Consider the following 26,364-nt stretch of genomic DNA (forward strand, 5'->3'; position numbering starts at 1 on the left):
TGGATGACCCAGAGAATAATGACCACACTGAGCTGAGAAGGAGTGCTGGGGCAAGTGGAAGGCCGGAGGGGAGGGCTAGGTAGTAGTTAGCTTATGACTCAGGTGTATGCAGGGAGGCTGCAGACTAGCTGGGCTCCAAGTGAGCAGGTTTCCTCAAGATGTGGGTGGTCTCCCCCAGTGGATGGCTGAGTCTTTCTTCCCTGCTGACATGCACTCTGAACTACCACCCTATCCTGATCCTGGTCTGGCTTCATCCCACAGCTACACTGGCTACAGCAGTACCTCCATGGCCCACTTATCTGCCCATGGGGGCTTTCCAGCCCTTTCCCTCTGTCCTGCCTTCCCCACTTCCTGGGATTCCTATAGGAACCTAAGAGGAAAGTGGCTAGTGTCCTGGGCTGGGGCAGGGGGTGGGCAGGGGTCTGAGAGGCTGGAACAGAGGGCCTGAGGTGGGGCGGGGCTCTCCAGCTGAGGCATGGCTCCTGCTTGGCAACAGCCAGGCACATGTCTGTGGAAAGCCTCTGCCCCACCTCTCTGCTTTGGATGAATAGTCACTGAGCTGGGTATCTTGACTTCAATAGTCACCATCATGGAGCCCCCAGCTCCTCTCTGGGCCCAGCAGAAAGAGCTCAGCCTGAGTGACATCATCATGGCACTACTTGGCCCTTCCTTCCTGTCCTCCCAACCCTGAATTTTTCAGAAATGGTGTGGACAAGCATGGGTACCCCGGGCCTACCTGCCAAGGATCCCTGGTTTATTCCAGTCAGGCACAGACTCCTATGCACTCCTAATCACTGACACAGTATTATCCATGTGCTGAAGGTATACACACGCATGTGTGCATGCACACACGTGCACACACAGAGAGCAGACACCTGTGTTCAGATGTTCAGATGTGCACTCCAACTAGTCCCAGGGACACAAGCCCTCCTCCCATGCTGCAGCACATGTCTCAAGCCCATGCACTCCTTTTGGACTCCCCTGAACCCCACAGCCCTTCCCTAGCCTCAGCAACCCTGCTCCTGTGGGCCACCTTACCCTGGACCCCAGGTCTCAGGGACCTAGAGTGCTCTGGCTTGGGCAGTCTCTATGGCTGAGGAGTTATCTTGGACTCTCCCAAACTTGCCCTCTGGGGCCCAGATGCCTGGATCCTCCTGCTTTTCTCCATTCTCCATGTTCTATCCCCACTCCCTTCCCAACTGCTCACTTCCCAGAGCTGGGGAAGTTGAGGGGGCAGATGACCCCAGGGAGGGAGCTGCTGCTGGTGGTGCTGCCCTGATGTTCTGGCCTCTCCACCTCATCTCAGAGACCCCACTGAGCCTTATCCCTCACCAAACGCTCCTCCCTCCAGCCTAGGAGCTGGTGTGTAAAACTCAGATTGTCTACCACCAGCAGGATATGCAGTCCTTAGAAGGCCTCCCTCCCTTCTCTGCACCACTGAGTCCCTTCTCATTAGCCTCCTTTCTGCTTGCAGCTGTAGGCCTAGATGGGTGAGGGGTTGGAATAAGTTTGTGAGTGAATGAGGGGGAGGCCAGGGTGAGGAAGGTAAAGGTGGTGGGTGGAGACCAGGCCCTACACGAATGATGGGAGGTGAGATACAGTTCCCAAGGGCAGTCTCTCTGAAGCCTGGGTTCTGCAATCCCGCTCTAAAAGCAAGTTGGGCTCTAAGGGCAGTCACCCACACCCCCTAGTCCTGCCAACAGCACCTTCCCTCACCTCCACCTCCTGAAGCCTCAGGTCTGTGTGTCTGTCCTAGGGACGGTCTAGTCTCCTCTGTGCCATGGCCAGCATAGCCTCAGTGTTTGGGGGTCTTGTCCTGGGGAGTTATAGCATCAAGAGGTGGTCAGGGGTCCTATTCTCAGCTGGTTGTAGGGCCTCACAGGGGTTGCCAGGAGGGCACTCTGGCATAGCCAAGGACTGCCTGGGGCTGATGGCCCGGGAGAAGCAGCTCCTCTCCCAGAAAGGGGCTCCCTCCCCCATCTGCAGTCAGGGGCCCAGACCATCTGCTCTGGGCAGCTCGGAGTACTCCCTCTGTCCTGCCATGTCCATTCACATGTGTCTTGTCCATCTCTGCTCCTGTGATGTGGGTTGGTCCTTGTGGTGCCACATCTTGGGCTGCAGGGTCCCCACTGTAGGTGAGGAGGGGGCTGGCAAGCAGGAAGAGAGAGTGGCCAGGCCCCTTCCTGCCCACGGCACTCAGGGCAGCAGTGAGCTCCCACAGAAGCCCCTGCCTGGGCCCATTGGGAGCTCCCACTGCAGCCTCAGTCATCTTTGGTGGCGGTGGTGGTGGTGGTGGTGGAGGCGGGTGGTGGGGATTGTTTCTCCCTGAGCAGCGGAGTCCAAAGTCCCCCTATCCCCTGGCATCTCCAGCTTTCCCCTGTGGGGCTGCAGTGGCTGCTGAGGGAGTGGTGTGAGGGTTGGGGGTTGGGGGCAGAGTTGAGCAGACAGGAGACAGGGTGTGGGGCACGGCCCCTCCGCACCGGGCAGCAAAGCCCTTTGTGTGGGGAAGAGTTTCTGCACAGACCCAGCTGCAGGGTAGGCAGCTTGGGCCCAGAGTGGGGTCCTTGTCACCCTCAGGCAGGATAAGGGGAAGTAGGGGAGAAATGAACGGTCTCTGGGCTCCAAGGGCCAGTCATGGGTCATGGGTGTTCTTTTCCTTGTTGTTCACATTCTCTCTTTCTCTGTCTCCACTAATCATGTCTCTCTCTCTCCTCGTTTTGTTGCATGACTTGTGCCGGTTCTCGTGATTGTACTCTGCTCGTGTATCTCACAGACTGTCCCTATTTAGCCCGGGACGGTTTTCCCTGAGCTCTCAGCTGGGCAGACCCCAGTAAACCCCCACCCCGCCCTAGCCCTGCGTGCGCCCCCCGGCGCCCGCTGCTGTTGCGAACAGTAAGTACATCCAGCAATGCCTGGAGACCAGGGCAGACTAGCCAGCCCTGCTGGCCAGCCATGCAGGTTCTCCTTGCTCCAAAGTTTAAAAAAAAATGACCCTCTCGCGGACGCTCATCTCAGCCCATTTCAAAGCCTGGAAACCATCCCTGTAAGATGCTACCCATGCTGCCATTTCACCATCACAGGCCTGTGGGTCTAGTGGGGGGCTGGGGGCCCAGGGCCAGGGAAGGCAGGGCTCCCAGCCTTCCAGGAAGAGGAGGAACCTAGGCTCCTGCTGCCATCTCATCAAAAGACTGGGTGGAGCAGGGGATAGGGAGTCTTGGGCAAGCTCACACCTCTGGCCCATCCCCCAGGCTTCCCATATCTAGAGAGTTGGTCCCTCCTTGGTTTCTCTTCCAGCCACCCTTCTGGAGCCAGGGAGGGAGAATGCCCCAAGTCTTGAGAGCACCCCCAAACTGCAGACAAACCAACAGCCCAGTGAGGCTGGGCTCAGTCACCGAGCAAAACATAAACACCCCCACCCAGTCACAGTCCCCTCCTCAAAGGTCAAGGTTGAGGGAAGAAGCAGGCCCCAGGGGTGTCTTGGTGGCTCTCCTCAGGAGGGAAGTGTCCCCAGCTCACACCCATCACTGGTCTCTCTGATGGCTGCTCCTTGCCCCCTGCCCCTGCAAGGAAAACCAGCCCAAACTTTGGGCCCCTTAAAGGCTGTGGGTGCTGGGAACTCCAGGGGTGAGGGCGCTTGTGGGTTGTAGGTACACGGGTGGGTGGTGGCTCAGCATCCACAGAGCTGGAGGAGGGGACTCAGGCTGCACCACCTCCATGAAAGCAGAGACAGGGAAGGGCATCCACCTTTGACCCATCCCTGGGCAAGAACTGCAGGCTGTAGACACCCTCACTGACAGACTAAGGCCAGACAGAGTCAGCACGTCTTTGCTCCCCTCCCCAGGTGGAGATGCTGCCTAGGAGGACATATTGTCTTCCCCTGGAGGAAAATGCGTGCAGGGTACTATGGGCTCCAACTTCCACCCCTCCCATCTACTTCCACCTCCTCCTCCTTCCCTCCCCTCTCCCCAAGCACCATGCTCCCTCTGCCCAGAGACCCTGGGGAAGGAAGACAGGGGCCAGCCAGAGTGAGAGGCAGGTCCCCACAGTTTGTGAGCACTCGCCCACCCTGTGGGCTCTCAGCCCTCAGGCCTCAGAGAGGCCCCAGCCCCAGTTACATGGTGTCAGGGTTACCTTGGTAACTGGCCTTTCTGGTTCAGAGTTATTCGAGGAGTGAAGCTTATGGGGTTTGTCAAGAAACACACTGTACGTGAAATGCTTTGCCATCTTGTATGAGAGACTTTTTTTTAAGTTCCAAAATTATGATGGGTTTTTTTTTTTTTTTTTTTTTTTTGGATTTGCTTTACGAATAAACCTGATTGGTCCATTTCTCTTTTGACTGACTGCCTCTTTGTAGTGACATGATGTGTACACGGGTGGTGATCCCACCCACGTGCACGCTGAGTGTGTGCACGAGGGGAAGGATCACTCCTGCGTGTAGTTACATGATGTGAACAGGATCACGGAAGTGTCAAATCTGGGTGGAAATAGTATCCAGCTTTTCTTCCCCCTCCTTAATCTTTAGGAAGGAGACCTGGTGGCAAAGTGGTTAAGAGCTCAGGCTGCTAACAAAAAGGTCAGCAGTTCAAATCCACCAGCCGCTCCTTGGAAACCCTATGGGGCAGTTCTACTCTGTCCTATAGGGTTGCTATGAGTCGGAATCGACTCGATGGCAGTGGGTTTGGTTTTGGTAATCATTAGGAGAGCCCTTCTACCAAGGTCACTGCCCTTGTTGGTTTTCTTCTTCCACAAAAGGGCTCACCCTTGAGGCTCTTACTTTAGGTAAAGATTTGAGGAAGCCAGGGGGCCTACCCTGGGGACTGAACTGGCTTCACCCTGGCCAAGAAGATTCTGCTTTGAGGGCCCGAGAGCGTGGAGCAGGCTCAGTCCCCAGGAGGGATGGGGACAGGGCAAAGGCCAGTCAGAGCTACCTCTGCCAGCCCAGAGGCTTCCATGGCTCTGTCCTGGAGTGGGAGAGAGAGAGAGCTCCTTGCTCTGACCACACTTTGCCCCTCTCCAAATGTGCCCCCAAACCTCCTCCCAGGTTCCTTCTCAGACTACTGCAGAGGCCAAAGCATAACTCTTTCCCCACCAAAGCCCATCAGCTGCTGTTGCCTTCTACACATCCATTTGCTCTGCTTTGCCGGGGACGCTGATATGAGGAGACAGAGGGATGGGAGCCCCTCCCAGACCCAAGTCCCACTGTCACAGCCTCATGCATACATCCCTGTTGTGCCCGTGCACGATGACCAGGCCTGCTGGGGCAGACTGGGTGGAGGATGCTGGCTTGGTCTGTATGGAAGCAGAGTAGACTGCGTGGCCAGACTGAGTCTCTGTGGGGATGGGAAGAGTGAGTGGTCAGACTAGGTCTGCATGGGGGACTAAGTAGACTGAGTGACCAGGCCTAGTCGGTATGGGGTATGGGGGTGGGGCATGCAGAGTGACAGAGTGGGTCTATAAGGGGTGGAGGGCGGGGCAGGCCGAGTGATCAGATAGGGTGTGCGTGGGGGACAGAGTGAACTGAGCAATTAGATAGGATCCAGATGGGGGATGGAGGAGAGATGATCCAGATGAGGGCCATGTGGGGCAGACCAGGCTGAGTGACCGGGCTGGGTCTGAATGGGTCTAGGGAAGCTTGAGTGACTGGCTGGCTGGGGGTGGAGGAAACAAGGCTCTGGTCAGCAGCAGAGGTGCCCAAAAAAGGTCACCTCTCTGGACTGGAGTGTTCTTCATGTCTGTCTGTCTTCTCCCTGAGCTCTGTGTCTGGCCCCTTCCCCATGACTGTATCCACACCATCCTGTCTCATCGGCCCTGCCTTGAGCCCTGGGCCCACTCCCAGCACTGCGCCTGCTGGGCCCATCACCGACTCATCTTTTTGCAAACTTTGAGCAAACCCAGGAGCCCCTCCCTGCCTCCAGCGATGTGGGCAGCCCATAGGCTGCCTGAATGAGCCAAGGACCCCCAGCCTTGGCCTCCCTCCACGGCCCATCTGCTTTCCTGTCCTGAGGGACGGGCTGCCCTTTGCCAATGCCCCACCTCTGGCCTGTCCCCCCGACTAAACAGTTTTCAGTGTCTCAATAGCTTCTGCTTATATGTTTGAAGATTCCAAACTGAATGGGGAGGTGGCGAAGGCCGCGCTGGCGAACGAAGACTGCCCCCACATAGACCAGGCCCTCACTCCTGATGAGGGCCTGCCCTTTACGCGCTCGGGCACCCGCGAGAGATACGGACCCTGCTTCCTCTTATCAACCGGGGAGTACGCGTGCCCACCTGGTGGAGGAATGAGAAAGGGTATGTAGAGGAGGCTGGGGCACTCTGCATCACCAGGGCCCACCTCGCACTCCTGCAGACGGGTGGGCGGGTGGCGGGCGAGGGGCGCCAAGGGGCAGGCAGGCACACTTGAGGGGGGTGTGGAGTGGAAGGAGTCCCTGGGGTGGCCCCTGGAGGTCTGAGTCCCTTTGTCCCAAGTGGCTGTCAGGCTTCCAGAGAGAACATGAGTGTTGGTAGTGAGCTAAAGGGCAGGAAGGGGCTTGGGACAGGCTGGCGACTATGAGCCGTGACAGAGTGGAGACAGAGGGATTCAGGAGGAGCCTCCACTCTTCTAGACTGCTCTGGCAGAGGGGAGGTGAGGCCCACTCACCGGGGAAGAGGCTAGCGGGGTGCTCCTGGCCAGGCCTGGCTTAGCCACTGAAGGTCCATGCTCTGGAAGAAGCATCCTTTCACAAGAATCCACAGGCCAGTGGGAAAGGCATGAAGAGAGAAGTGACTTCAGGGCTGAGAGTGAGGCCAGTGTCCTTGCAGATGTAAGGTGTGTGCCAGTCAGAATATTGCTAGTGGCAGATAGAGAACTTCCCAAGAGAAGGCATTTCATCAGGACTCTGCAGCCCCTTTCTGTCCCCAGTGCTTACGACACAGCCCCAGGTGTGATCACAAGCCCCCTTGTGGTTGGTGAAGGCTGAGACCAGTGGTGGCCTCTCTGCTCAAGGCTTCCTTGTAGTCAGACCCTTAGGCTGGCCCCGCTGGAGAGAGAGGCTTCTACCAGAGCTTGAGCATGGGTTGGGGAGAGGCTTGGGGTGGGGCCCAGAGCACCCCAGTTCAAGGCTGCGGGCATTGGCCGGGCCTGGAAGGTGGAGGAGTTGGAGGAAGCCACCCTCAGCGCAGCAGGCTGGCTGGGCAGCTCGTGCATGTCTAAGAAGTCCCTGTGCTCACACAGGATGCATGCTGACCGGGGTGAGCAGGGCTGGGCTGGGTGGTAGTCGGTTTTCTGAGAGCAATAGTTGGTACAGCCTGTGGCCATTCACAACTGCTCAAGTATTTGAAGTGGTTAAACACAGAACTCACAATAAAAGGCAAACACAGAAGAGGCGAGGCAGCTGCACCAAGAGGTGGGAAAATCCTTCTGGCCCATGGTGCTTGGTTAATGCCAACGACCCCACCTAGTATGACCACCTGGCCTAGGCTGGCCCCTGCTTCCTTGCCCTGCCCAGAGGTCCCTTGGATCCCAGTGCCACATACTGCTTCCCGCATGGTGCTGCATGGTGGAGGGCTGCCGGCCTTGGGGAAGGCCCCGTCCTTGGCACCTTCCATGGATGGGCCTGATGTCCCCCTTTGCAGTTGGCTTTTACCTAGGTGGAGGGGAGGCTTCAGAATGCCCGGGAGCCGGGGCAGCCCTGGGGAGTGAGAGGGAAGCAGGTAGACCGTTCCAATGGCTGTGCCCTGCCCAGGAAGGTCTCAGGGGCTGCCTGTCTCCTTGAGTGTTGGGTCGATCAGTGTGGCCTTAAAGAGCAGACAGAAGAGTCTCTTTACTGTGCTTCCAGAAGCCCAGGAAGTGGGGGACAGAAGATGCCCCAAACTTCTGTAGCAACCAGGGAACCCAGCAGCAACCACTGTCCACGGGTGATCCCCACTCCCCAATCCCATAGAGACTTGGGTGTCAGAATCTTTGGGAGGCAACAAGGTAAAGTGCCCTTACCCACATCCATCTGGCCCCTGCTATTGTGGAGTCATGCCAGCCGCGGAGGACTTGCTTTTCTCAGGATAATTCTGAACCATAAGCCATGCAGGTGTCTGAGCCCATATGCAGAGTAGGAGACAAGTTGGGGACTCCACTCAGTTCCCAGGAGGGAGAGAAAGGCGTGCTAGGCTGGCTCACTGCATGGGAAAACCAAGCCAGCTGGAGAAGAATCTGCCTGCCTCTGCATGTGGCTGTTCTGTCTTTCCTTCTCCTTCCTTAAAAACTAAGTACCAAGTGGGATGGGAAAGCCAAGAAGAGAAGCTCAAGTGTTAATTGTATTCTTTACATACAGATCTTTGCAAAGAAAGCCCTGTCATTGCTAAGTATATGCCGACAGAGGCTGTGAGAGTGACTTGACCAGGCGGCTTGGCCGAGGACACTGGTGGCTATTAAGCATCTGGGTGGACCTGCAGCCCCTCCTCACCCTCGGACAGAGTAAATTCACGCCATGCAGGTTTGCCGGACGAGTCCGAGTGGCCCAGGCATTGTACTAGGATGGACGTAGCTTTTTCTACGGCCAAATGGTAACTGACCGTAGAGGATTTCTTTTCCTTCTTTTCATTTTTAAAAAAATTTTCTTTTATTTGGTGGGGTGGGCGGGTGGAGGGGTTCCTTAGCATGACTTGCATGAAGTTAAACAGAAAACCCAGGCAACCGAACCCACCAAACCCCTGCAACTAACTATATGATTACCTTAAACAACAATGATAACGAAAAGAAAAAGAAAAAGTTCTCTTTTCTTTCAAAGCTCTTTACTTTTACACACATTGTTGAAGCCAAACTGTAAAGGCACTCAGTAGAAACCTCTGCATTTCTGGGGGTAGGGGGTTGGGGGAGGGCTGGGGGAAGGGAAGAGATTACTTCCGTTTTTGTATATGAAATCAAGAGTGAAGTTTCCAAAAAGGGCAATCGGTCAGTCATCGGTCATATTGACCTCACCTTCATAGTTCATCTCATACGTGGAGATTGAGAACTTTGCTCCAAATAGAATGGTGGAAACTCACACCTCTGCCTTCTTACCTCTCCATTCGGCATGCTTGTGACCCAGCGGACGTCACCCCAAGACTCTCCCTGACAGCGACTAGTCTAGGTTGATTCTGTCATCTTATCGGTGTGTAGACCAGTGTGACCACCTTTCATGACAAATTGTTCATAGTAAATAATCAACACCATATGGATTTTCGAAGTGTTACTTTAACACCAAGATGTAGAGCACCAAAAAGATCAGGACCATAGGAGGAGTGACCCTCCTCCACTTTTATTAAGGCACAACCTAGCATTGTATGCAATTTAGAACTTCAGAGTAAAAAACTGCATGCCCAATGTTATGCAAAGCGATTCTCGCATGAAATAAATTTTGTATCACAGTTTCTGTATAGTCTAAAGCAGATTTGTTTTCCTGAAGCAATCGGGAGGTTTGCAGAGATGCACTTCTGCATCTTGAATAAATATAGTATTTTCCCAACAGAAACAGAGGACAGTAGTTTGGCTTGGTCTGATTCTAAAATTAGTGGGGGAAGGGGGAACGGATGATATTTTTGAAAACACATTGAAAAAAATGCAACATCTCAAGCTTTCACCGCAGGTTGCAACATTTCCTGGAAAGAGAACAATGATGCTTTAGCTCAACAACCTTCCCCCTACCTGGGCCCAGACCCCCAATAATAAAACGCTGAATTTTGAGATGAAGCATGGATTTGGGTTTTTATTGCCTTTAAGCAGTGTCATGGTTCTGCACCTGGCCTCTGGTCAGGCCCGCTGTGGCTGGGCTGGGGTAAGCGTGACTGTGCTACACTGGTCATTAGAGACTCCAGGAACGCTCAGGTGTAAAGAGTCCCCAGTGGGTATGTAAGTCAACCTTTGAGCATTATAGACACGAACTGAGGCCTAGAGAGGGGAATGACCTCTTGAAGGTGCTGGCTTGCCTCTCACTGGGAAAAGCCAAGCCCTAAGGAAGAAAATGCCCTCTGGACTCCCCTCTGCAGGCGAGCCAGGCAGGGTAGCCCCTTGGGCTGTAGATCCTACTGGGTGCAGGGAGGCAGCTCTCAGAAGCGGTCGGGTGTATAAGGACCTGACCCTAAGACCAGCACAGCCCCATGGGGTGTCTCTCCTGACCCAGCAGCTTCTCCATGCAGTCATGCCATATTGACGAATCCTTGAATCTGGACATGTCAGAGCTCCCAGCCCCCTCTGCAGACCACAGTCACCTTCCTCGGGGGGCCATCCTTGAATCTGATGGAGCCAGAGGCAGGGGTCTGACTGACATGTCTGGCGCCCCACCCAGCTGCACCCTTGCTGTCTCCAATCTGGTGGACCACCTCATCTTATAGCCCCTCTCTTAGCCTCGAGGCATCTGTCTCTGAAAGGATGGAGCCCTCTCCTAGGAATCTTGATTTGCTTGGGTTGTTCACTTGGCTTTGGTAGGGGGTAGGGTGGGGATTGGGGTTCCAATTCTCTTCCTATCCATTATAGAACCCAGGAATGTTTGGGTGGAAAGAGTCCCTAAAGGTTATGTAAGTCAACGTCTGACCATTTTACAGACGTGAAACAGGCCTAGAGAGGGGAATGGTCTGCCAGGGCCACTAACAAGATTTCAGTTCCCCTGACACTTCCTGGCACGACCTGAGTCAACGATCAGGGTGGGAGGCTTAAGGTGGGTGTCAAATTCTCATCTAACAGCTCCCCATCCTTGCTAAGATTTTGCCTCAACTTCTGGGCACCCTGTGCAGCCTAGGAACCAAGGGGGTGGGGGTTGGTGGAGCAGTGAGCATGCTCAGTCATCTGCCCTAGAGGTTATATGGCTAAAGAGTTACCAGGTCCACACTATGTAACAATTCATAGGCATCAGGATGTACAAGCCAAGTAGCCTTGGCTGCTGCAGGGAGGGTAATGTTCACTCTACCCAGGGATCCCCATCAGGGAAGTGCCTCTGGTGTACTCAAAGTGGGACTCTACACAAAGCCATTTGGAATATGGGTTTTCAGGGACATGGTAGCTAATGGGAAAAGGGATTAACAAACACTGAGCATCTACTGTGTGCTGGGCATCTTACAAATATTTTCTAATGAGAGCTCACAATAATTCAACATTCCCATTTTAGAGATCAAGGCCCAGAGAGGTTAAGTAACTGGCCCAAGGTCACACAGTTAGTGATGAAGCCAAGATTTTAAACTAGGTGGTCTGACTTCAGAGCTGAAATAAGCTGTCTCAAGCTAATTGAGACTTCCCTAGGCCTGCCCCTTAGAAGTAGAATTGATAGGAACACTAGAGTTGCTGGTCCTAAATCCCAGGAACCTCAGGACCTGGTCTCCTGCCCTCCTTCATGAAGCGCCATGGGTATGACAGATGGGGCTGCTTCACATCCTGCCATTGGCCCCCAGTCTGAGCCTTCTGCACACATCTGACCACCTCACTCTCCGGCTTAAACACCCTGTTGCCCGAAGAATAAAGTTTAAGGTCCTTAATGTGGCTTGTAAGGCCCCGCCTGCCTCTTCTCTTCCAACTCCCCACCTTCCCACCTCCCTCTGTGTTCCAGTCGCTCTGAAATTCTGAACTTATAGCAGTTACACATACACACCTTAATATCTGAAACTCCCTCCCTCCAAGACCCCAACCATTTCCCAACTAACTTGCTAACTCCCAATTCTCAGTTATCACTAAGTCACTTCATCTGGAAGTGGTGGGTGCTTGGGGTATGGGGGGGGGGCTTTATTCAGAATCCTGGACCTGGATTCACCGTTCACCAAGCACAGTCTCATCTAACATTGGTGTGGTGGCCCTCACAACCCACCAGGACAAAGGGTGGGGGTGTTGAGGGTAGATGGGGTGGCTGTGGTCAGGAAGGGAGCGTGTGTGTGTGTGTGTGTGTGTGTGTGTGTGTGTGTGTGTGTGTGTGTGTGTGGTAGGCAAGGATGCAAACATCCCACAAGCACTTGGTAAGTGGTCAGCTTTCAACAGTCACTCCAGGGACCAGGCCAAAGATCTGTGAGCACACCACAGGGTCCTGCTCCCCTCTTCCTTCCCTCTCCTCCTTCTCACTGTGAATTCACTTAGTCAATCAGAAAAAAAAAGTAATTTTAAAAAATGAGTGGGTGATTTTCTCAAGTTGGCTCCTGTGGTTCACTAGCTAACCAGATGATGATATTTAACACTGACTTAAAAGCCACACTATAGTTATCAAACATTTGTAAAAGGATAAAAGAGGATGGGGGTGGGGGGTGAAGGGACCATAAAGCCCACTCATTTAAGCAATGAGGTTCCTCACGGTGACCCTGAGGGTGTACTGACCAGTTCATTCACTAAAAAATGTTTACTAGGCACTTCCTCTGTACTAGGACCTGTCCTAGGTGAAGGTTTTACAGAATTGACCAAGACCTGGTCCACTGTTCTCAAAGACCTCATGGTCTATTAGGCAACAGGGGGTTGGTTAATCTGTAATACAAGTCTGAGAATGACAAGTAGGCATCAAAGGGGCCAGAAAAGACTATAGGAGATGCTATCAACACCCCTCACTGCTCTGGGACTTTCGGGCACTCCTCAGATGGAGCCAGTGAGCTGACCTGGAGAAAGCCCATTCCACCTGAGGTTGCTGCTGGGAAGCGTGGAACAGAGGAATTCGAGGTGGTAGGACCATCTGTGGTGTCTAGAGCCAAGAGTCATTCATTTTTCCATGTGTAGGTTATCTGTACCATGCCTGCTTCCAAGACGGGTCTGACTCAGGTTCTGAGGGTCTGATGTTCTAGATGAAAGGGCTTAGGGCTGATGCACAACCTTACCCTGTTTCAGCATGGAAAGGAACCCCAAGACACACCTTTCTTGTGCCCACAAGAAGGCTTAGGAGAAGCACTAGGACTCAGCAGTAGAGGACTTGGGATTTTGGTTCTTCACTGAAAGAGATTGGAGAGTACTTTGCATTGCAATCCTGTGAGAGAGAGAGTGTTGGTTCCTTGTGAGTGAAAACGCTGTCGGGAGGTCTGGGCCCGAGTACTGTTCAGTGTGGGACTGCTTTCTGAACTGTGTGTCTGATGCAGACCACCCAACCTGTAGGACAGTGGAGGGTGGCCAGTTACCTTGGGTATGGAGCATCTCTGGGCCATCTGATTGCTCTCTGTGGGCTTGGTCACCTTGGCAAGACCAGTTCAGAGTGCATGGAAATGTCCTTTCTTCCATCACAAGAGTGCTTGGAGGTTGTGTCAGCCCCTATTTGTTCTGGGAAGGGGCAGAGCAAGGGCTTTGCTGGCCAGGGCAGCTGTATTTCTAGGGTGCAAGGTTGGGAGGACTCCATGCACTGGTGTCTGAGGTCAGCCCACGGCTGTGGGTGGTCTCTAGGTTCAGGCCTGGGATGCTCAGGATTGCCATCATCCCCATTCTCCTGAGCTGTGCCCACCCCAGGTCCCAGCGCTACACTCTCTCCCACTCTTCTCTGGCTCAGGGCCTTGGCTGGGTCACTTCCCAATCAGGACCCTGGACCAGCGGTGAGGTGAATGGCCTTGAGATGGTCCCTTTCCCTTGCTAGGCCTCCATTTTCCCATATTTACAATGAAAATGTTGGATAAGATCAGTGGTTTTTAAACTTTCTCTAGGACACCTTATCAAATGAAAACTTATATGAAGCCCAACATATATAACACACATGAAAATAAAGCTGCTTTGGCTAAGATGGAAGACAGGGGCTCTGGGCCTGTCTAGTTGGCCTTCCTTTACCAGGTGGCCACTGAGTTCTCAGAAGAATCCTAGGACGCTAAAGAAGGCAGTTGGAAGGCCACTGGGCTAGTCATGAAAGGACATCCCGGCTTTGCTGCCCCGGGATTTTGTAATTTTTCTTAGAGCCAGTGGAGCCTAGCCCTCACAGACCCACACCCTCTTCTGAGTCACAAAGACAGTGTGGGATGGACCATGGACCTGACTGGCTACCTGGTGACACTGCCACACTCTGCTCTGGAGAAATGCCTGTTTGAGGTCTTATGGCCAAGGCCTGTTGCCAGTCACAGCAGCAAGAAAGATGCTGTGACCCCCAGAGCCAGAGCTGCAACTCAAGGAAGCAAGGGGCTGGGATCCAATCTGGTTCCCATCTCGCCTGAAGGCCCTCCTCCTACAGAAGCCAGGGCCTGGGGGCAGATGTCAGGGGTCCAGCTCTTAGCCTTTGATGTTGCTAACCCTACAGACTCCCCTCCCCATGCTGTGACCTTAGGACCTCTGACCCTCATCTGAACCCACAGAGCTTGGCAATTACAGGTACATAGGCTAGTTCCAGAGTTTTTCCAGGCTCAGATGAAGGCACGAATCTTCTGAGAATTTCAGTGGCTCTCAGCCCCTTGGTCTGTCCCAGGGGTCTCCTCTGCTGGGTCTTCCTAGAACTCTTGACTCATCTCCACTTCCTTCCACCCCCACTCCAGAGCCTTCTCCCTTGGCCCTAGTCATCAAGACAAGACCTCCTTCCTGTCCAAGTATCCAAGCCATCTGAACAGGGTCCCTCAATATTCTTAAACCAGAAAACTACATGCTCTGAGCTCTGAGAATAAAACTCCAGGAGAGGCTTGTGGCTGCTCTAAGCATGGCCTAGGGACCCTTTGTCTTGCTGAATCCAACACTGCTGGACCAAAAAAGCCACTGGAGACAGAACTGGGTTTTCTGATCCCACCAAGCAGAACAGGCTGGAACATTCCTGCTGATGTTTTAGCTTTCCACGTCCCTTGGGGAGAACCTAAGCCCTCATTCTCATCTGCTGAGTGGAAAGGGTGTCTGTCTCCTTGAGCCCTGAACACTGGGCAAGCAGCCTCCCATCTTTGCGGTCTGTGGTCAGCCCAACCACCAGGGCCTCCTGAACCCTTCTCAGGCCAACCCCACAACCCAGCAAGGCAATTCTCTGGGAAATGTTTGGTGGGAAAAACCACTTTATTAAATGCTCTCTGTCACAAGTCCCCCACTTCTGGACCCCTCAGACTGGTTGAAGTTTCTGATTGTCTTTCCTTCTAGTTTCTCTCTTTGTCCACTGTCCTGAGATTCGGCGTCTTCGGTAGCATCTGGGAAAGGGTCCATGACCTTCAGGCCCTGGCCAAGTGCAGGAAGCGCTGGCAGCTGGCAGAGGGCCAGGGAGTGGCCAGCTCCACAGCCCACATGGAGTCCCAGTGACGACCGCAGAGCCTGCACTGGCATGGGGGCCCAGATGTTGGCTTCAGTGCCGTCCCCGCACATTCCATGCTCGTTCCAGCCCCAAGAGTAGCACGACCCACCTGTGAAGGAGAGGACAACATGGCTGAAACATTCACCCTCAGTTTACACATGAAGCAAGCACAGCTCAGAGAGATCTGGTGGCACGCTCACTCTCCCTGCTCCACCCCTGCCCCCTAGTCTGCTCTTGCTCCAGTGTTTCCATTTCACTAACCCACAACTCTTCATGCCCCAAACCTTGCGGTCCTCCAGGGCCCTCCCCTAACAGTCATCCTCCACATATAACCCATCACCAAGATCTGCCGACTCTGCCTCCAAAAATATCTCAAATCGTTGTATGTCTCTCCATCTCCCAGCCACCACCATGATCCAGAACACTATTTTCTCTCCTCTGGGCCATGCCAACATCCTCCACTGGTATCCCATCCACTCCAATCTTCAAACAGCATCAAAGTGATCCTTTACAATTGCAAATCATGTCACGCGTCCCTGCTTAAAACTCTTCAATGGCTTCCCACTGCCCTGATGGAGGCATTTCCCAGTGATCTGGCTCCAGACCACCTGGCTGGCCTCACTCATTACACTCCAGCAGCCCTGGCCTTCTTTCAGATCCTAAACATGCCCTGTAGGGCCTTCCTTTCTCTCAAAGCCCTCACCTTACTGGGGCTCCAGACCTCCTCATCCTTTTGATTCCAGTTTAAGTATCACTCAGAGGCCAGATTCCCTAGCCACCCAATCCAAATTAGATTCTTGTGATCACCTAATCATCACCCTTTATACCCAGGAGGCCTCACAGTTTGTGATGGTATATGATTTGTGTGGTGATGGGTTTACCATCCCCTCCTCACAGACTATATGCTCTGTGAGGGAAGCGGCTGCATATGTTTTGTACACCACTGTATTGCTAGTGCCTAGTACAGTGCCTGGTGTGTAGTCAGTGCTCAATAATTGTTTGTTAAAAGATAGAAGAATGAACAAACTCAGTCACACAGTTGGAGAATGGCAAAGCCAGCGTTCAAGCCCAGGTCAGTCTGACACCTCATGATGTTTCCATCCTATCATATCACCTGTTTACAGGTTTTGGGAGCTTTGCTAGGGTCTAAATGCACTCAGGTTTTCTGTAGTTGCTTTGTTGTTTCCCAGCATTTTTTTTTTTCTTTAAATACTTTATTTCCTAGGGTAGTTTTAGGTTTACAGAAAAACTGCACAGAAAGTACACAGTTCCCATAAACTCCCTCTCCCTCTCCCCCTCCCTCTCCTATTATTAACATCTTGCATTAGTATCATATATTTGTTATAACTGATGAACAAATATTGATACATTATTATTAACTGAAGTCCATAGTTCACATTAGGGTTCACTCTCTGTTGTACAGTTCTACGGCTTTTGACAAACGCACAATGTCATGTGTCCACCATTACAAGCTCATACAGAATAGTTTCACTGCCCTAAAAATGCCCTGTGCGCCACCTATTAATCCCTCCTCTTCCCACTGACCCTCTGGCAACCACTGATCTTTTTATTGCCTTCCGTAGTTGTTTTTTAACTTTTGTTCTGGATATAAAAATAATACATCTTCATGGCAAAAAATAATAATAACAATGGAAAATGTGGATAAGTATAAAGAAAAGCAGACTTCCAGTATTGTGCCCACTATTAAGAATATTTTGGATATCGCCTTCAAACCTTTAATTTTTCAAACTTGTAAATATTTGTGTGTATTTGTATCTTGCTTTTATCGCTTAACATTATAACACAAACATTTCTCCATGGAATTACAAATTATTCAAAAAGTAAATTAAAAAAATTTGTTTGAAATTTTGAGACAGATCACTATGTAGAAAAGTACAGAAAATAATTTAACAGAAAGACACATACCCCAGCCAAATTTAGAACATTAGTTAACGTTTTGCCGTATTTGCTTCAACTCTTCTCTTTTTCTAAATAAAGAAATTGTAAAGATACAGTTTAAGACCTACTTCCATCCATCCATCCCTCCTCAAAGTAACCACTGTTTTAAAGTAGGCTGTATATTGTTTGCATGCTTATCTTATATTTTTCTACATGTGTTCTTAAATACTATGCCATATTTTTAGTTTGTTTAAAAGATTTACATAAATAGTATCACACAAACATGTGCCTTTTTGCAACTTGCTCTTTATATCCAGCATTGTTTTTTAAATTTGACATGATATTTACAGATCTAGTTCACTTATTTTAACTGTACATAGTATTCTATTGTGTATATGTTGTTGTTGTTAGGTGCCATCCAGTCAGTTCCAGCTCACAGCAACCAACAGAATGAAACACTGCTTGGTCCTGGTGCCATCCTCACAATTGTTGCTATGCTTGAGCCCATTGTTGCAACCACTGCATCAATCCATCTCATTGAGGGTCTTCCTCTCTTTTGCTGACCCTCTACTTTACCAGCATGATGTCCTTCTCCAGAGACTGGTCCCTCCTGATAACATGTCCAAAGTATATAAGACAAAGTCTCACCATCCTCACTTCTAAGGAGCATTCTGGCTGCACTTCTTCCAAGACAGATCTGTCTGTTCTTTTGGCTATCCATGGTATATTCAATATTCTTTGCTAACACCATAATTCAAAGGCATCAATTCTTCTTTGGTCTTCCCATGCATATGAGGTGACTGAAAATACCATGGCTTGAGTCAGGCACACCTTAGTTCTCAAAGGGACATCTTTGCTTTTTAACACTTCAAAGAGGTCTTTTGCAGCAGAGTTGCCCAGTGTAACATGTCATTTGATTTCTTGACTGATGTTTCCATGGGCATTAATTGTGGATCCAAGTAAAACGAAATCCTTAACAATTTCAATATTTTCTCCGTTTATCATGATGTTGCTCATTAGTCCAGTCGTGACGATTTTTGTCTCCTTTATGTTGAGGTGTAATCCATACTGAAGGCTGTAGTCTTTGATCTTCATCAGTAAGTACTTCAATCCTCTTTGCTTTCAGCAAGCAAGGCTGAGTCATCTGCATATCGCAGGTTGTTAATGAGTCTTCTTCCAATCCAGATGCCGAGTTCTCCTTCATATAGTCCAGCTTCTCAGATTATTTGCTCAGCATATAGATTGAATAAATATGGTGAAAGGATAAAACCCTGACGCACACCTTTTTTTACTTTAAACCACACAGTATCACCTTGTTCTGCTCAAACGACTGCCTCTTGGTTTATGTACAGGCTCCTCATAAGTGTTCTGGAATTCCCATTCTTTGGAATATTATTCATGATTTTTTACGATCCACATAGGCAAGTGCCTTTGCATAGTCAATAAAACACAGGTAAACATTTTCCTGGTATTCTCTGCTTTCAGCCAAGATCCATCTGACATCACCAATATCCCCTGTTCCCCAGCCTCTTCTGAATCCAGCTTGAATTTCTGGCAGTTCCCTGTTGATGTACTGCTGCAATCGTTTTTTAATTATCTTCAGCAAAGTTTTACTTCATTTCCCCTCTGATGGGCAGTTTTATTGTTATTACTATCATCGTTATTACTACTATTACAAATAGTACTGCAATGAACATCCTTGAACCTGTCTCCTTGTACAAATGGGTGCTTGTGCAGGGCTGATCCCTAGAAGTGGAAGTGAGTCATTGGGGAATCAAATGGTTAACTTTACTAGGTATGGCCAAATAGCTCACCAATGCTTTTCTCTCATTTATACCCATCAGCTATGGGTTTCCCTATATCTTTGCCACTAGACTCTTCTGCTATCCTGATAATACATTTCATTAATTTGCATTTCCCAGACTACTAGTGAGATGGACTACCATTTAATGTTTATTAGTCATTTAAATTGCCTCTTCTATGAATTGCCTATTCATAGTCTTTGCCTGTTTTGCTATTGGTTGTTTTACTTACTGGTGTATCAGTTTCCTTTGTATATTATTTTGTTTATATAATTCTTTGTTATATGCATTGCAAATGTCTTCTCAGAGAAGACTGTGGTGTGGGTCTCCACCTTGTTTATGGCATTGTTATTCAAATGTATTTATAATGGCTGCCTAATTGTCCACTATGGAGATTAACCTTACCCTACTGTCAGATATGTAGGTTGTTTCTAATTTTCATCATTTTGCTTAACATAGCTATGAACATCTTTATGCATAAATATTTGTCTAAATCTGTAATTATTTTCTCAAATTAGATTTGCAGAATGGGAATTCCTGGTCAAAGGGCATGGACATTTTTGAGACTTCTAATATATACTGCCAGAATACTTTTAAGAAAGGCTGCTTAAATATACCTACAGCAATCTGTGGAGTCTCTGCCTTACTCTAGCATTGCCAGTATTTATTAATATTATAATGTTTAAAAACCTTTCCTAATTTGAAGACAAAAAATGGTATTTCACTGTTTAATTTGTACTTCTTTGATTACCACTGAAACTGAAAAATAATTCTTATGTTTTTCAGATATTTGTATTTCCTCTTTTGTGTACTGTTTGCTTAATATCTTTTTCCTGTTTAGTATAGAAAAGTGTCTGCTATATTCAGATCCTAGAGCCAGATAGCCTGGGTTCAAATCCCAGCTCCTTCATGTACTAGCCTTTACTAGTCAGTTATTTAGCTTTTCTGTGCCTCAGTTCCCTTAATACTATATAAATATTTGCTAAATACTACTAATAGTTACCTATTAAGAGCTTTGTAATTTTAAAGATTTTACTTTTAAGGATATTAATTCTTTCTCTTATTGGCATAAATATCTTTTTTTATCAGTTTGACTTAAAATTGTTTGAGTCTTTTGATATACATAGTTTTATGGTTCTATATAGCAAACTGTATTGATCTTTTATAATTTCTCCTACTGCTTGTAAGACTTGAAAGCCTATCCCCAACCCAGCTCATAAAATATTTTTTGATTTTTCAATGACTTCAATTTTTAAATCTTTACATTTTATGTATTAGCTGCTGAAATTTGTTTTGCAGATCACTCTTTTAACAGAGGGAGCCTGACCAGCCTGGGATTACCCTTTTCTTTCCTTTTCCCCGGTAGGAAGGCAATCATTGGCCAAAAGTTTGGGTTTGGGGAAACACAGATGTCTGCCTGTTTGGCACAAGAATGAGGAAGTGCACACGGAGAGGATGAGACCCCTGGCCTCATCTCCTGCAGTTAAGCATGGGATTCAGCCAGGCCAATCTGAGGCAGGAGGTGGGGAGAGTGGAAGAGGCCTGGTAGCTTTGGGCCTAGTTGGGCACCTGGTGTGGGCTTTATGCCCAGCCCTACTGAGTGGCACCAGCTGACGGTCAGCAGGGATGGGGGTGGGAGGAAGGGCAAAGCTGACCTACCAGCAGGATGGGGCACCCTGGGCAGCTGGCAGGTCCCTCTCTTCCAGCCAAAAGGGAACTTGCTCTGAGGAAGCCACGCTTGGGGCTGGGGTAGCTGGAGGCCTAGAGCCAGTGTTTTTAGGCCCACTGGGTGGAGGAGCCCGGTGAAGGCCCAGAAATATTACCACCCCCACCCCATACTTCCAAAGAAAGTTTCCTCTGGGTTGGGTGCTTTGTATTCTTTATCTTATTTAATTCTAACAATCCTGTGAGGTTAGCCACACTTTATGGATTATTCTCATTTTATAGATGACGAAACCGAGGCTCAGGAAATGAAGAAAGTAGTAGAACCCAGGCATTGTGGCTCCAGCATCCATGTTAAACTCTGCATATTCTAACCAAGGTTGCCAAACTCATTCTATAAAGGCAGAGAGCAAATATTTAAGGCTATGAGGGACATATTTGGTCTCTGTTGTATATTCTTCTTCTTTAGATCCTTTAAAATCCATTCTTAGCTCACAGGACTGTACAAAAACAGGCTAGAAGCTGGATTTGGCCTGAGGGTTGTAGTTTGCCAACCCCTGGTACACATATACTCTTTACTACACACTATGCTATGCTGTCCAGGGTCCCGAATTGCCAGATAGCTGTGTGATTATGGTTCATAAGCCCTGACCTATGGAAAATTAGAGCACCTACCTTATTGAGTTGCTAGGAGGAGGACTGGATGAGTTGATACATATAGCTCCCCTTGCACAGTGCTTGGCACATGGTTAGTGACTGCTCAAACCCCTGATGAGGGGATGTATGAAGCAGACCATGTGGAGAGGAAGAAAAGACAAGGAAGCTACGCCAGAGGCAAAAGGCACAGAGGAAAGGGAGGGGCACCAGCAGATGGTGCAGGGTGGAATGACAAGAGGTTCAGAGTTCCCCACTTTAAGCAAACCTTCTATAGAGAACAACCAGGCTGTTGAACTTGAGAGGGAAGGACTGGTTATCCCCTTAACAGGACTCACAGAAGAACACCTTTAAGTACTGCGCTTCTCCGCGTTTTAGGATGGGTTCTGCCCCCACACCTAACTTAGGGTCACCTTTGCAGGGGCACAGGGAAAGTGGGAAGGCCCTCTGGACTTGCGAATGTGCGGGCTGTTCTCATGTAGAAATGAGAGGAAGGACACTGGCCTTCGGTAAAGCTTTCCTTAAGCCATCTGGAATAAGAAATATCCAGTTCTCAAAACAGGTAAGTTACAGGATGATTCCTGGCTTTCCAGAAGGGCTCTCTGCAGTGTGCCTTCCACTTGCCAGTTCCTTGAGGAGATTTAAATCCCACCTGATTGAGCAAGATCTGCTTTACTGACCCTGAGTACATGGCTGGGCCTTGGGTGGAGAGCCCTGTAGCTAGAGAAGGATTTCCTAGTACCTCAGAGTTCAGGCTCCCTGCTTATGGGGGCTGAAGAGAGTTGGCCTGATCCAGAATATGACAAGTGATGGAGCTCATGGCCCACCACACTTCAGCCAGCCTACAAGCCCTGCAGGCAGCGGAAACTCGGGTCTAGCAGGGTCCCTGGCACAGGCTGGACACAAGACCCAAGTCTGTTCAGGGCTTGTGGCACCTGCCTGAGATTCTTGGCAACTTGGTTCCTCATGAGCCTTATGTTGCTGGGACTGCAGCCCATTGCCAGGGAGGGAGCAGCATTTCTGCTGGAGGGCGTTGCCTAGAAGGGGCAAACACCTGAGCATGTGTGGCAGAGACTCCTGGTTGTCCCTCAAACCACAGAATAAAGACTACATTTCCCAGGCTCTCTTGCAGCTGGGTGTGGCCAATGAGGTTCAAACTAAAATGTTCTAGAACAGCTTATGGGACCCTTCCTTAAAAGACAGATGGCATGCATCCTTTTCCTCATCTTCTTTGTCCCTTCATCCATCCTATTTCTGGAAGTATGGACGTGCTGGCTGGAGCTCTAGCCACTATCTCAGACCATGAGGATGAGGGCTGCAACCTAGGGATGGTGCTTCTCAGTTTCATACAAATGTCACCTAATTCCCATTCTCTGAGGTGTTATTCTGGAGTCCTAGAGTTGCAGTGGTTAAGAGCTTGGCTGCTAAAAAAAGTTCGGCAGTTTGAATCCACCAGCTGCTCCTTGGAAACGCTATGGGGCAGTTCTACTCTGTGCTATAGGGTTGCTATGAGTCAGAATTGACTAGACGGCAATGGGTTCGGTTTTTGGTTTTTCAGAGGTGTTATTACCTCCATTTTACAGATGAAGTAACTAGGCTCAGAGAGGTGAAATAACCTGTCTATGGTCACACAGCCATTAAGGGACACAGTCAGGACTAGAATTCAGAAATTCCAAGTCATACCATGTGAAAAATGTGAATCTTAGTGTATGCCAGACCCTGTGATAAGTGCTTTATAAGTATAAATTCACTGGATCCTCATAACAAGTCTGTGAATTACAGTCTAACATTATCCCCATTTTCCAGAGAGGTGACATAAATTGTGCAAAGTAACAAGTGGTAAGCTGGTAAGAAGTGAAGCTGGGATTCAAACCCAGGTAGCCTGAGTCCAGGACCTCCTCTGTTAGTATACTGTTCTCTTTAGCAAAAACACTGCTTCCCAGGTAATTAAGAAAAGGTACAGACTAATAGCCCACCTGTGTGGGGACAAGATCAGCTATGGAAGGCAAGAGCTATAGCTGGTAAGAGAAGGAGCACTATCTCACAGAGTCCTTGTAAGCACTAGAGCTGAAGCCTGAGTAAGTTGCCAGAAGGTCCTACCTACCTCCCACATTGGGTAGGAGCTGGTGGGAGGGGAGGAGGGATGGTTATGAAAAGTCAGGCAGTTAATGGTTCCCGTTCTCTCCTGCCTATCCCAGAGCTAGCACAGGCTCAGACCATCAGTCAGAACTGCTCTCCTGCAATGCAGACTGAGAGAGTGGGGAGCCTCCTGCGGGAGGGGGGACAGGCTCTGGATTCGGAAAGCTGGTAAATGTCACTGTGGATGGAGTTAGCCTTGGGATGGCTGACTGGGACTATCTGGGAAAAAAATTCTGAGTGTCCAGCCACCCACACTCATGGCAAAACCCCCCAACCAGCAGCAACTGTTGGGATGATCCCCAGGGTAGTGCTGTGGGCAGGAATGATCGTGAGGAATCTAGAACACAGGCTTCCTCAAGTGCTTTGGGCCTAGGACCGAAAGATGGGGTCAGGTTCACCACCTCTTGCCTGGATGACTGCAACAGCTACTAATGGACCTGCTGACCTCTAATCTCTTCTTCACGCTGAGGCAGCTGGCCTTGGTGGAGGAAATCAAGTTAAACCACAGCAGGACAAAGTCCTCCATAGAACAATTCCTCTGCCTCCCCACCACCTATGAGACCAGGTCAAAGCCCTTTATCTGGCTCGTAGGGCCTTCTAGGGTAGGTCCCTCTCAAACTCATCACCCCCTTTCCAGCTCTCTGCTCTAGCCCCACGGACTTGCTGCCTGCTCTTGGAATTCAGCCAGTCCCTTCACACAGTCGTGACTTGGCTCAGACTCCATTCAATTTCATTATGTGGATGCCTCTTGGGCTTCGGCCCTGTGCTGGACACAATTCCCAGAGAAGAGGAAAATTCAGTTTCTACCCTCAGGCTCCCAGTCCATGGGGAAGACAGCGTGGGAAAAGACCATTATGGGAACCAATGGCATGTGTACATAGGAGGCACACAGAAGAGTGTTTAACACAGCATTGCTTGTAATTGAGAAAGATTTGGGGGAGCCCCCCAAATGTCCATCAGCAGAGGAGTGTTTAAAGAAACTACAGCTTGACTCTCTTATTGAGTAATATGCAGCTATTAAAAGAAATGAGGGAGAGGTGGGGCCAAGATGGCGGAGTAGTCAGATGCTTCCAGTGGACCCTCTTACATCAAAGACCCAAAAAAACAAGTGATTCGATTATATATGCCAATCAGGGAGCCCTGAACATCAAAGGCAGAGTTGAGGAACTAGACTGAGTGGCAAGGTGAGGGACAGATGGTTTGGAAGCAGCAAGGAGTTGCCAGACCTGACCCCTCAGGCCAGAGCAGCTTGTGGGTGAGCAGTGAGGGAGGCAAGCGGCAGAGCTCGGGAGGTGCGTTTTCCGTACCAGGAGAGACCCAGCACCAGAGAGTCTACACGGCCACCCAGAACCAGTGAGAAGCAGCACTCATCGGCAAAAGATAAGTACTTGCATACAGCTTACCGCACGGATCAAAAACACATCCCTTAGGGACAAACCTCTCTCCCATTTACCTCCCCGCTCCCCACTCTGCACTGCGTCCTGGACTGGCTCCAGCAACTGCCGAGTCCCCTGGGCCAGAAGTAGGATCCGTCACATGCCCGGAGCCATTCTAACTGCCTTGGAGAGTGAACAAATTAACAAACAGGGGAAAAAATAAACTGCCAGCTCCCCTAAGCCAGGAACCCAGGGTAGGCACAGCTCCTTTCCCTAGGCACAGGCATAAGGGATCCATGGACTTTGAGTGCCTTTCCCCGTGCATAGACTTGTGTGGGCCTATCTCAACAGCGTAGGCCCTCATTACCACAGTACAACAGGGTATATACCGGAACTCTAACTTCAACTGTTTCAGCTGTGGCAGGTTCCTGACATTTGACACTGCTCTGCCCATTAAGCAGGGTCTTCACCTACCCACATCTGGGGCCTGAGGACTGGTGGCTCCGCCCATGCCACCTAGCCACCTGCAAGAGGGGCCCATGAATAAGAAGGTGCTCCCCAGTCCTTACAACCAACAGCATTAGGTGCTCATACTCTGGCTGCAAAACCCACCCACCTACGCGCTCTAGGGAACAGGGACACGCCTTCCTCCTGGATACTCGGGGGTGGCCGTCGGCCGCCTGCCTTCCTCAGAGTGTGTCCCCCAGCTGCAACCAGATGCCTATGCCTACACCAATCACCCATGCCCATCTAGGACTGTAAGTGAGAGCCTACACCACACACTTGGTAGCTATCTACCTGGGCATCTGAGCTGAATCCATACAGGAGGAGAGGGTGGACTCCTGAGCTCACATACCTAGTAACAAATCTAACCACCTGGTGATAGGACATTAGAGCTTCAAAGGTGCCAATAATCAAACTAGCTCATACAAGTAGCCTATCTGGGCATATCAAAACAAAACAAGAAGCTAGGACACAGTGAACAAACATAAAATAAATAAATATAATAACTCATTGATGGCTCGGAGACAACAGTCAATATCAACTTACATAAAGGGTCAATCCATGATGGCTTCAGCAAGCTCCCAAAATAAAGAATCTAGAAATTTTCCAGAGGAGGAAAATTTCTTGGAATTACCAGAGGCAGAATACAAAAGACTAATATACAGAACTCTTCAAGAAGTTAGGAAGGAAATTAAGCAAAACGCAGAACACACAATAGAGGAAATTAAAAAGACTAGAGAAAAGCATAATGACAAATTTAACAGGCTGCAAGAATCCACAGAGAGACAGCAATCAGAAATCCAGAAGATTAATAATAAAATTTCCAAATTAGACAACTCAATAGAAAGTCATAGGAGCAGAATTGAGGCAATGGAACTCAGAATTAGTGAGACTGAAGATAAAGCACTTGACACCAACTTATTTGAGGAAAAGTCAGATAAAAGAATTTTAAAAAGAGAAGAAACCCTAAGAATTATGTGGGACTCTATCAAGACAAATAACGTACGAGCGACTGGAGTACCAGAATGGGGGGGATAACAGAAAATACAGAGAGAATTGTTGAAGATTTGTTGGCAGAAAACTTCCCTGATACCGTGAAAGATGACAAGATATCTATCCAAGATGCTCATCGAACCCCACATAAGGTAGATCCCAAAAGAAAGTCACCAAGACATATTCTAATCAAACTTGCCA

General features: G+C 49.7%; 2 protein-coding genes across 2 annotated transcripts in view; one reads left to right on the forward strand and one right to left on the reverse strand.

Annotated features, from left to right (window-relative positions):
- The window catches only part of KCNC1 (potassium voltage-gated channel subfamily C member 1), a 55,250-nt gene extending 45,552 nt beyond the window's left edge, over positions 1 to 9,698 (forward strand). The window contains exons 3-4 of the mRNA XM_004369687.1: positions 6,100 to 6,288; positions 8,304 to 9,698. Of these exons, the coding sequence (XP_004369744.1) occupies positions 6,100 to 6,288; positions 8,304 to 8,368 (254 nt within the window). The 3' untranslated portion in view covers positions 8,369 to 9,698. The remainder of the gene's footprint in view (positions 1 to 6,099; positions 6,289 to 8,303) is intronic.
- Positions 9,699 to 14,908: 5,210 nt separating this feature from the next.
- The window catches only part of SERGEF (secretion regulating guanine nucleotide exchange factor), a 254,308-nt gene continuing 242,852 nt past the window's right edge, over positions 14,909 to 26,364 (reverse strand). Inside the window, exon 11 of the mRNA XM_004369688.2 lies at positions 14,909 to 15,243. Within this exon, the coding sequence (XP_004369745.1) occupies positions 14,909 to 15,243 (335 nt within the window). The remainder of the gene's footprint in view (positions 15,244 to 26,364) is intronic.

The sequence above is a fragment of the Trichechus manatus genome, unplaced genomic scaffold (genome assembly GCF_000243295.1).
Source record: "Trichechus manatus latirostris isolate Lorelei unplaced genomic scaffold, TriManLat1.0 scaffold00006, whole genome shotgun sequence".
NCBI classification, from domain to species: Eukaryota; Metazoa; Chordata; class Mammalia; order Sirenia; family Trichechidae; genus Trichechus; species Trichechus manatus.